Source organism: Sphaerulina musiva (genome assembly GCF_000320565.1).
Source record: "Sphaerulina musiva SO2202 unplaced genomic scaffold SEPMUscaffold_3, whole genome shotgun sequence".
Classification (NCBI taxonomy): Eukaryota; Fungi; Ascomycota; class Dothideomycetes; order Mycosphaerellales; family Mycosphaerellaceae; genus Sphaerulina; species Sphaerulina musiva.
The window spans coordinates 2,044,667-2,055,245 of record NW_016017385.1 but is presented as its reverse complement, the minus strand read 5'-3'; the positions used below and the strand labels follow the sequence as shown (position 1 = coordinate 2,055,245).

At 50.6% G+C, this 10,579-nt stretch overlaps 3 protein-coding genes across 3 annotated transcripts; 2 read left to right on the top strand and 1 right to left on the bottom strand.

The window, feature by feature from the left end:
• Positions 1-2,596: 2,596 nt before the first annotated feature.
• On the top strand, positions 2,597-4,441 carry SEPMUDRAFT_40282 (allantoin permease; the record flags this gene model as incomplete). The annotated part of the gene is made up of 4 exons (XM_016908779.1): positions 2,597-2,982; positions 3,040-3,574; positions 3,641-4,213; positions 4,241-4,441. 4 exons carry the CDS (start codon positions 2,597-2,599, stop codon positions 4,439-4,441), a joined length of 1,695 nt encoding a protein of 564 aa, XP_016762794.1.
• Positions 4,442-4,505: 64 nt separating this feature from the next.
• On the bottom strand, positions 4,506-7,687 carry SEPMUDRAFT_124778 (uncharacterized protein). Its single transcript, XM_016901935.1, has 5 exons — positions 7,292-7,687; positions 6,923-7,049; positions 6,623-6,843; positions 5,434-6,563; positions 4,506-5,332 (listed from the first exon to the last, which is right to left on the bottom strand). The coding sequence occupies exons 1-5, from the start codon at positions 7,487-7,489 to the stop codon at positions 4,552-4,554; spliced, it is 2,457 nt and encodes an 818-aa protein (XP_016762793.1). The 5' UTR covers positions 7,490-7,687; the 3' UTR covers positions 4,506-4,551.
• A 29-nt stretch (positions 7,688-7,716) lies between these two features.
• SEPMUDRAFT_148312 (enolase C-terminal domain-like protein) lies at positions 7,717-9,478 on the top strand. Its single transcript, XM_016904843.1, has 2 exons — positions 7,717-8,286; positions 8,346-9,478. The coding sequence occupies exons 1-2, from the start codon at positions 7,968-7,970 to the stop codon at positions 9,314-9,316; spliced, it is 1,290 nt and encodes a 429-aa protein (XP_016762792.1). The 5' UTR covers positions 7,717-7,967; the 3' UTR covers positions 9,317-9,478.
• Positions 9,479-10,579: the final 1,101 nt, after the last annotated feature.

The window sequence follows — 10,579 nt, the reverse complement described above, 5'->3', positions numbered from 1 at the left end:
AGAAAGAATTAAAGGAAGCACAAAACAAAACACATCTACCTAATAGGGTAAGACGCAAGAGTAGGGTAGGTACCCCCTTGGGTCTTGGATTGGGGACTTTTTGTCGATGAGGATATGTTACTTGTTGTTACCTATTACTGCTGCTGCTACTGTACTTTTTTACTTGAGATTGTTTGTTGGTTGTTGGTTGTAGATAGGTAGGGTTTCTGGTACGAGAAGACTTGCTGTTGCAAAGAGGAGAAGTAGGTAGGAAGGGGAAGGGAAGGGAAGGGAAGGGAAGCGAAGGAAAGGGAAGGGGAAGGGAAGGGAAGGAAAGTGTAGGGATATGAAGAGAATACGATAAGTAAGGTATCTACCTACCTGATTCTGTCGAGATCTTCTTGATTCGGGCATACCTACATGTATACAATGAATGAATGAATGAATGAATATACGGTAGGTAGGTGAGTAAGGTACTTGACCTTCTACGCTGCTTCTAGTATGCTTTGTAGTAGTCTCGATACGGAATTGCTCTCTCGCTTTGACCGCCTACCTTCTTCTACCTTCCGCCTTTCTAAGACTTCTGAGTTCAGCTTGTCCTGTCCTTGATTATAAAGTTTAGAGAATGAGCGCTTTTTGTACGAAGAGGGAGGGATTCTTCCTCTTCTTCTTCTTTAGCAGGTTCAAGAAAGCCGCATTTTTCTTTCTTTACCTACCTTCGGTATCTCTCTAGCAATCTCAAGAGGAGTCTGTACCTGAACTTCTTACTAGCCTCCAGAAGGTACCTCGAACTGTATTGCCAAGCCGGTATCCTTCTTCCTGCAAGGGCGTTGGAACGTTGGAGAACGAGGTACCAAGACATGGTGTCTTAGGGCTGCGGGCGCGCTTAGGATACCTGAAACTGGATAGTGTTGTTCACTACCACCGGAGCATTCATTGCCTACCTTACTTTTACCTAGGGAGGTACCTAGAAGAGGAGGAGGAGGAGGAGAGCGGACGGAAGGGAAAAACGGATAATCTCGAAGCGAAATTTTTGTCGGAATAATTATTGGAAAGGAATTGCTATCTACCTACTACAGCGATATACATCAACAGACGGGAGAGACGCACGTAGTAGAGAACATGTCATGAACAAACGGTGTCTCGGCTACAGCTACCTCCCCGCCAAGTCGAACTGGCGCCACGCTTTTTCCAACAGCTCTTTGGTAATAATAATAATGATGGAAAAAGAAAAGTCAAAAAAAGAGTCGGGGGCGGGGCGGAGCGGAGCGGTCTGGTAGTAGGTGGCACTTGACCGTGCTCGTTCGGGGTTTGGTACAGCAAAAGTGAAACCTTGTAGGGCGTATGTGTGCGTGCGTGTGTGCGTGTGTCGGAGTAATACTGCATCGAAAGTCGGGGAACTGTCTCTCTCTAATCCATCGCTCGGTGGAGTAGGTGGTTCCAATTCACTTGCTGTATCCACTGCCATTTCCCGGTTGATTATTATTACCATCATTACATATATGTATCTGCAATTGAATTTGGAACCAATACTTCAGGTATGGTAAGGTATTCTAATCCTCTAGGCAAATTGGTGTGAAGCACGGAGACACAGATCGGCCGCCCGCCCGCCTAGTTTTCGGGGCTACCTAAGGTACTTTACCTACTAAAATGCCACGAGGAGATGTGCGAGCTACTCCTTTGCTACCAGCCTAGGAGGTATGCCCGCTCCTACCTAATTCATTCATTCATTCATTCATTCATTCATTCATCTACTCTAATTTGCACGGGTAGGGGAGGGGAGGGTGGAGACACTTCTATGTTCGAGTCTGGCTTGTTCGGTACGGGAACATGCATGGGCACTAAATCACTAGGAAGGTTGATCAGAAGGTTGAAAGTATTATTACGAACCGGCAAATCCTCCCAAATGTATATATCCCCGTTTGGCACCGTTTTTTCGTTGTGTGGTGACTTGTGAATGTATAGCAGTTTCTCTGAGAAGTGCAGTTGTCATTCACTTACTACTTACTACTTACCTTGCTCTTTGTTGTTGATGAGGCACTTGAAGATATTGGAGAGAGGAGGGGGGGAATAGATCGGATCTGACTTTACTGATGAATGATGATGATGGATGATACCTGAATGATGATGATGATGATAATGTCCAAGACATTCCAAGCAAACTGAGAAAAAGGCCAAGATTATTAGCAAAAAGACTGGGACGACCAGATGGGGAAGCCAATTGAGGTTTGAGTTGGGTATAACCATCTTCGACCATGTCAGCACTCTCTTATTCAGAAATACCTTGTACCTGGTATGTATGTGTGTACACCCACTTTTACTATAAACACAGAACAAGAAGATGTTGTTGTTGTTGTTGTTACAAAGCTGGAATAGAAAAAAAAAAGACAGCCTTATCAGAGCCGAACTCGCCTGTGTCACCACAGAGGCCAGGATGTCGTCTCCTCTATCGCCCTATCTACTCCATATCACAACATGATCCAGTAGTGCTGTAGTACTGTAGTAGAACAACAAGACATGTAAGTCTCTTCGTCCTTGGGATTTTCCCATTTTCCGTTTCCATTTCCTACACCAGTCACAAGAGAAGAGGTAGAAAGGGAAGAAAATAAAAACGACAATGATTCCTCTCCAGACACGCTTGCGCAATGCCATTCAAGTTCATCGTCCCACCGAACAAGCAGAATTAGAAGGATCAGGACTCAATTATGGAAAATGGTCCAACATCGACCTCGAACCCACTCCTCCCTCGCAACGCAACTGGTCTCCCTGGTACTACTTCGCCTTCCAATTCAGCATCGCCTTCTCCCCGACCACCTACAACATCGGCTCCACCCTCTTCTCCATCGGCCTGACCTGGTGGCACATCATCCTCGCCGCCTTTGTCGGAACTCTGCTCTGCTGCATCATCCTCTACACCAACGCGCGCGGCCCCCTCTTCTACCACATCGGATTCCCCGTGTACGCGCGAATTTCCGCCGGAATTTACGGCTCCCTCTTCTTCGTGTTCATCCGCGCTGTCGTCGCTGTGTTTTATATGGGGACGCAAACGTATTATGCTAGTCGATTGATGGATGTCGCTCTGCGATGTGTCTTTGGACATCAATGGACCGATATCCCCAATCACTTACCCCCCTCTGCAGGGATTTCGACGTCGCAAATGGTAGCGTTTTTTCTCACATGGTTGCTGCAATTTCCGTTTGCGTGGCTCCATCCGAGTAAAGCCGGGCCGCTGTTTGTGGTGAAATCGGTCTTGTCGCCAACAGCGTACATTGCCACGATGATTTGGGCGTTGGTGAAATTTGGAGGTGTCAATCTCAATTTGGGAAAGGGAAAGACGACGACGGGCGGCGCGGCGTTGGGTTGGTCGTTTATGAAAGCGATTAATACCGTCGTTTCGGGCGTGGTGCCGCCTATGGTGAATATTGCGGATTTGGCTCGCTATGGTCAGCGGCCGAGTGATGTGATTCCCTTGACGATTGGTCTGTTTCTCAGTAAACCCGGAGTCATCATTCTAGGCCTCTTCACGACTGCCGCCGGAGCAAAGCATTTTGGAGTGGCGAATTGGAATCTATGGGACTTTTATAGTCTGGTATTGGTGAGTTATAAAATCAATCCTACCTCCTTTCCAAATCCATCCACATACTTACTCTCCCACCAACAGGACGAATTCTGGTCCCCCTCAGCCCGAACCCTCATCTTCCTCGCCTCCCTCATCCAATCCTTCTCAACAATCGTCACCAACATCTCCAGCAACGCCATCCCCGTCGGCTGCGACCTCTCCGGTCTCTTCCCCCAATACTTCACCATCACGCGCGGGATGATTCTCTGCCATTTACTCTGCTGGCCCATTGTCCCCTGGCTCCTCGTCAATTCCGCCCAAAATTTTCTCACATTTTTGGGCTCCTATCTCTGCTTCATTACGCCCGTCGTGGCAATTATGCTCGTGGATTATTTCTTCGCGAGAAAAGGGAATGTGCATATTCCGTCTGTGTATCGAGCGGAAAAGGGTTGTCCGTATTATTACACATATGGGGTGAATTTTCGGGCCTATGCAGCGTGGATGGTGGGTGTGGGGTTGGTGATTTCGGGAATTCGAGGCGCGATTGAACCGGGGAGCATTAGTGATGTGGTGGTGAATATTTATAATTGTGGATTTGTGCTGTCGTTTACGGCGGCGGGAGTCACGTATTATGTGCTGTGTCGAATTTGGCCGGTGCAGATTTTACCGAGAGGAGTTGCAACAAGAAGAGCAAGGTATGAGGGGGAAGAAGAAGAAGAAGAGGAGGAGAAGAGTCTACGGCGGGAATATATGGTGCATACAGAGGGGTTTTTGGTGGATGATGTGCCTTTGCCCGGGTATATCAAGGATAAGATGGTGTTGGTGGGAGAGGAAGTTGTTGCTGCTGCTGCTGATTCTTCGCCGGTTCAAGAGGTTGATGGGCACTTGAAAGAGAAGTTTTGATTCTCTCTCTCTTTCTTTGCTTGTTGTTTTGGGAAAGAATAGAGAACAGAGTAAACAGCATCTGCCAAGAGTCCAAAAGTACAGAGAGAGGTACCTATCTTGCAACTTTTCTAAATCGTCGACGAGCTCACTAACCAATCCGTCCCATGATTTCCTTCCATGCTGTGATAATCCATAAACGACTGATACTCGGGCATAGTTCCATTACCATTACCATTACCATTATTATTATTATTATTATTATTATTGGCGGCGGCCTCGCCGCTCGCACCATTGACGCCAGCATGATCCACCCCTGGCGCAGGCGGCAGTCGGGGCATATTGAAGAAGTCAAACACGTCCAGATACTCGAGCTCATTGGGAGCAGGAGTGCGAGCGGGCGTGACGGAGGAATTGTTCACCTGCTGCTTCGCACCGAAGAATTGACGCGGTTGCCGAGAAATCAAAAAATCCAAATCATATGCGCACCGACGCATGTCAGCGAGAATCCTCACGGTACTGGGGGTCTCGCGTACACCGCTCGCCGGCACCGGCGCGCGTTCGGACTCGCTGTATTCGTCCATGACCCGTTGCAGGAGAGTCGCATATCGCTCAGCGACTTTCCAGTAGTAGCCCATCTCTCGCAACGTGTCGATGAGGGGTTGTATTGCAGGGTTGACCTGGTGATCAATGGTGGAACCATGTACAAGCAGGAGTCGGGCCGCCACCCAGAGACTGAAGGCAAACGGCGGTCCCAGCTTGGTCAGCATCTGATTGTTGCGGACATAGGTGCATAGAGCGCAGATGTCTTCGACGGCAGTATGGCATCGTTGACTGGCGGAAAAGGATGGTGTGAAGATGGGCGACCGTGTTGTGGGGTATGCGGCGGAGGAATGCAGTCGGATCACGGTACTGCGATAGTGCTTACGTTAACCACAAAAGTCCGGTGCAGGCCGACGCATTGGATACCATAGGTGCAGGTAGGGCTGTGACGCGGGGAAGTATGTACTTACGTATGATACGTGATATGCAGCATGATCCAGATGCAGTTGACGACCGTGTTGGACCCATTCGAGTTGAACAAGCGAGACATGTTGCCATACTCGCTGGGGAGGCTGAACTTCCATTGATTGAGTTTCCCATCCAGCTGACGGTACTCTTGCTGCCACTGCTCGACATCGGACAACGCGCTAATATCGACAGGCTTCTTCAAGAAGCGATGTATCTGCGATAAGATGCCAATGATCTCGATATAGTAGCTGAAGGAGCCGAGATTCTCTGGCTGATTCATCTCGCCCAGGTGGTGCTGTACGCCTTCCATAGTCTGGAACCATCGCGTATCAACGGGCTGATTTCGCGCAAAGAGGTCGTCACGACAAGGCAGCTTGCGATCAATCTCTCTATCGTCCAGTGCAAAGTCAAAGGCAGTCGCAATCGTGGCGTAGCGATCTAACAGGTAGACCATCCAGAGAAGCCGTCTCCGACTTTCATCCTCGATGAAGGACTTGGGCTCCGGCAGGACCATCGCACGCAGCGTGTAGATGGAGGGGAACAGAGGAGCGACGGACGTCGAACTCGTCTCCACCGCGAGTCCCAGTTGTACCACGCTTCTGGTAATCAAGGCTAACAGGTTCCATCCGGGCGGTCCATTCGAGCTGCCTACGGTATCGAGTGCTAGTATCACGAGAGCCTGGAGCGCCTTGACGGAGCTGTTCTCGAGACCATATAACAGTACCTTTTGCTTCGACACGGTGTGGTACCGCTCTCGAGCTTGGTCGCTTAAGCGAGGATCTGTTGAGAATCGTAAAGTGGTCGCCACAATCGCATGGAGGAGAACTCGATCCGCCTCCTCGAGGGCATTGGTTCCGAATAGCGATTCGACAGTACTTCGTCGATGTAAGATAGGGCACCAGGTATTGATGTGGTTGAAGAACAGACCCGTCAATGCATAGAGAAGGTCGTACGGCGGGAAGTCTTGATCCTGAGACACTGCCTTCATCGCAGCATCGTGACCAGCAGTGACTGAAATGTTTAGACTGGGCGACTCCAGTGGCGGGTTGGAGGGCGCATATATGTCAGCTGCAGTGGTAGAAGGCAGATGAATGGAATGTTGCGAGGCACGGTGTGGTTGCGATGCTTGCGTCTGAGGTAGGTTAGTATCAATCGATGCAATATCTGTCGATTGAAGGGAGCTATTCGTACTGGGTTCATGCCTTCCTGTGCCTGGAGCCGGTTGTACTGTATGGCGGCGGCAGTAGGATACATGTCCGGCGTCTGCATGAACAAGGCCGTGTTCGAGGCATGTTGAGAGTGGACACTCGCCGGAGAGGCTTGAGCATGAATCTGCGACTGTAGTCCCGGTAGAGCATTGGCGACTTGCTGCAAGACTTGTTGCTGCGTCGCGATGATGGTTTCGAGTTTATCTAGCCCATCGTTCTAGTGTCAGATCAGAGAGCACTACCCTTTGCGCCAGACACCATTCACACCACATCATGGGCATACCGAGACGTGCTTCGAGCTCTCTGCCATAGCCCGCACGCAGGCCGGGCTTCTTTCGTTCTTTGTATTCGCAGACTTGACTGTTGCGGACACACCAACCACAGCTAGGCTGGCCGCGATCGCATTTCACCTGGAAACGCGGTTAGTTGAGGGCAGTATTCGGTCTTCTTGGAAACCTGCTGCAAGTGTCGGCCAGACCGCGGAAAAAACAAATACCGCGTGGTGGCGTCGGCGGCCTCCCACGTGGTATTCGTGGATTTAGGTAGTTCGTTCTGACTACCACAGCTTCTGCAAGAATGAAGAATAAGGTAATCATGAATAATGCGCAACGCAACCCACACACACACGTCGACGGTACTACTACCGACATACCTTTCTGCTCTTGCACAGCTCGCACGACACGCTCATCGGCCGTTTCCGCTTCTTGGAGCCATCGGCGTCGACCTCGTCGTCCTCGTTGCCGCTCCAGTCCTCACCATCGTCCTTCTGGTCTTCGACACTATTATGGTTGTGGTTGCTGGGCGAGGTGCCGTTGGTCGACACGGCGCAGTTGCGAGGCGTCGAGCTCATCGTGACTCGGCTGAAATTGCAACGAGAGAGGCGGGTGCTGCTTGACCGAGATTTTGTACTATTTCGCATCATTTCACCCCGCACCGAGGCCAACTGCGGTGAGCTAGGACAGGGTCCCAGCGAATCCACACCCGTGTGTTTGTTTTCCTCCAGTAATACCATGGCCCGGCTGTTCGAATTGTCGGCACATCGTCCTTGCGTAGCTCTGGTAGATGCGTCCCAAACAACCCAGGTCAGGTCAGGTAGGTACAGGTAGCGCAGGAGATGCACGATCAAAAGCTGAAATGAGCGCCGCACACTGTTCCATGTCCACTTTCCCTTGCCCCTCTTGCTTCCAACAGCACTCCCATCTTTGAGATTCCTTCGTCGATCTGCTTACCTTCATAGATACATACAGGCTGCCTTCGCAGTGACTTGTGAAAATATCTTAATCGGTGTGACCAGGGAGGGCTACAGTACAACAACAACAACCACCACAATGGCAAACAAAAGCAGCGTGACACGCTTCCCCAGGATCAAGGAGATCAAGACCTTCATCATCCAGGGTGTGGGCTCGGGGGGTGATTATCACAATGTGAAGGGTGGCCATTGGTTGATTGATTCCAAGATCTCGACGCCAATGTCTGGCTATGAGGCATATCGTACCTCGCGGACCAGCTGGGGCATCAACGTGCTCGGATCCTTTTGCGTGGAGATAGAGGCAGACGATGGCACGAAAGGCTTCGCGACCGGTTTTGGTGGACCTCCAGCGTGCTGGCTGGTCGCTGAACACTTTCGCAGGTTCCTGATTGGTGCAGGTGAGCTACTAATATTGTGGTCAGAGAGGCGACGATGTTCGTACACTGATGCAGTATAGATCCGCGCGATACAAACCACCTGTTCGAACAGATGTACCGGGGGTCCATGTTCTATGGCCGCAAAGGTCTCCCCGTTGCCGTCATATCGGTCATCGACCTCGCGTTGTGGGATCTCGTGGGCAAGATCAGAAACGAGCCAGTATACAAGCTGATTGGTGGCGCTACGCGGGAGAGGCTGAACTTCTATTGTACGGGCCCAGAGCCAGCTTCCGCGAGAGATGCGGGCTTCACTGGTGCAAAGGTAGCACTTCCCTACAGTCCAGGTGAAGGTCCGGAGGGCATGAGAAAAAACATCGAGTATCTGCGAAAAAAGAGGGCTGAAGTGGGCCCGGAATTTCCCCTACGTGTGGACTGCTACATGAGTCTGAATGTTCCATATACAATAGAGCTGGTCGAGAAGTGCAAGGATCTGGACATTGACTGGTGGGAGGAATGTCTCTCTCCTGACGACTTCGATGGCCACGCGCTGATCAAGGCGGCCCATCGGACGGTCAAGTTCACCACCGGCGAGCACGAGTATTCCCGATATGGCTTTCGCAAACTGATCGAAGGCCGCAATATTGACATTCTGCAACCCGATGTCATGTGGGTGGGAGGTTTGACCGAGTTGCTGAAGGTGTCTGCGATGGCGGCAGCATACGACATTCCGGTGATACCTCACGCGAGTGGCCCCTACTCGTACCACTTTGTAGTCTCGCAGCCGCACAGCCCATTCCAGGAGTATTTGGCGAACTCGCCCGATGGCAAGAGCGTGCTGCCCGTTTTTGGCAATCTGTTCACCAACGAGCCCATCCCCACCAATGGCTTTCTGGATGTATCCGTTCTGGACCTACCTGGATTTGGCCTGGAGCTCAACCCTGCGGCGCCTCTGATCGACGCCGCCGGTATACTCAACCCATCACCATCACGATCTCTGCCGGCGCCGGAGCAAGAGCACCCGGACCGGACTATCAACGGGTCGTCCGCATGAGCTGGGCGTTGCGTGAATAGATGAAGAGTCGATCAGCGCGGTCAGATGCGCATGATGGGATATTGGATGGATGGTCGGACTGGGGCTGGGAGCACATGGTGATAGCGCGCGCGCAAGTACCTGTGGTGTGTGCAGGAATTGCTTATATAACGGTGGAAGGAGCAGAAATGCACAGTAGGGTCACACTCGCATCTCTCTCAGTACCTACTGCGTGAGGTCCCATGTGTCTGTGGAGGGCTGGTGCAGCCGACTCGCACATGCATTGATGGCAGAGTGAAGGTAAGTAATAATGCCGAATGCATGAGGTGATGCAGATTGCCTGAGTAGGAGCCTCCTGGTAGGTACCCACATGTACCTAAGGTAGGTAGTAATCATCACGAGTGCGTGGCTGAAGTAAGTGAGTGACTGCGTTCACTTGTGCCTCTCGTGGTCGAGATAAGGATCGTTGATGTCGACCGTGTCCAGCTCCACGGTCCAGGTGGCTTGATGGATGCCAATGGAGCGATTAGCGTGTCTTACGGCGCTGCTCGAAGCGAGCGCGCGCTAAAACTATTCGAGAGTGTAGTAGACCTATCTCAGCCGCAACTGAACTTGGGGACTTCCCGTTCTAGCTGGCGGGCTGGCAGAACGGGACTATGTGTCAGCATGACGTCAATGCCAAGGCCGAGAAGCGAGTCGCCAACGCCTTTTTCGCTCAGCTACAGGTACTCTACTGTACATCTCGCTGACGTGTTCACGGGTCGGTGTACCATTGAATTGAGTTCAGGTGCGAGGGGCACGTTCCACTTCGCCAAGTCACCCTCGCTGCACCATACTTTGGCTTTGCGCTAGCATTTCACGTGACTGATGGTACACTATACTTATAAGCTCTAGAATCCACACTGGATTTCCTGTTTCCTCTTTTCTTAAACCACAACCACGACGAGGAAGCTACACTAGAAAGCAATTAATTCGCGAACCGATTCCTGAATTAAATCACCAATAAGCTAATCGAGAACGGAGCGAGAGAGGGCTAAGGAGAGCAATCAATTTGGGAAATAATTTACGAATCAATTCCCTCCTCGACCGTAAGTTACTAAACCTTTGTTATCTTAAGTACTAAGTAGAAGGCTAATTAATTCAGAAATCGATTCCGGCGCAATTCGTCTACCTTGATCGTTTACGGCCAATAGTAAGTAATTATTTCTTAAAAAGATTGCTAAATGATTTCGCGAAATATTTCATAGATTATTTCAGGAATTATTTTAGGTAATTTGTGGTTTT

Coding starts and splice junctions, on each gene's coding strand:
- SEPMUDRAFT_124778 (XM_016901935.1), bottom strand. CDS start 7,489: ATGAGCTCGACGCCTCGCAACTGCGCCGTGTCGACCAACGGCACCTCG. Junction 6,844..6,922: donor AGAGCTCGAAGCACGTCTCG/GTATGCCCATGA, acceptor ACGATGGGCTAG/ATAAACTCGAAACCATCATC. Junction 5,333..5,433: donor CTGCATATCACGTATCATAC/GTAAGTACATAC, acceptor GCACTATCGCAG/TACCGTGATCCGACTGCATT.
- SEPMUDRAFT_148312 (XM_016904843.1), top strand. CDS start 7,968: ATGGCAAACAAAAGCAGCGTGACACGCTTCCCCAGGATCAAGGAGATC. Junction 8,287..8,345: donor CAGGTTCCTGATTGGTGCAG/GTGAGCTACTAA, acceptor GATGCAGTATAG/ATCCGCGCGATACAAACCAC.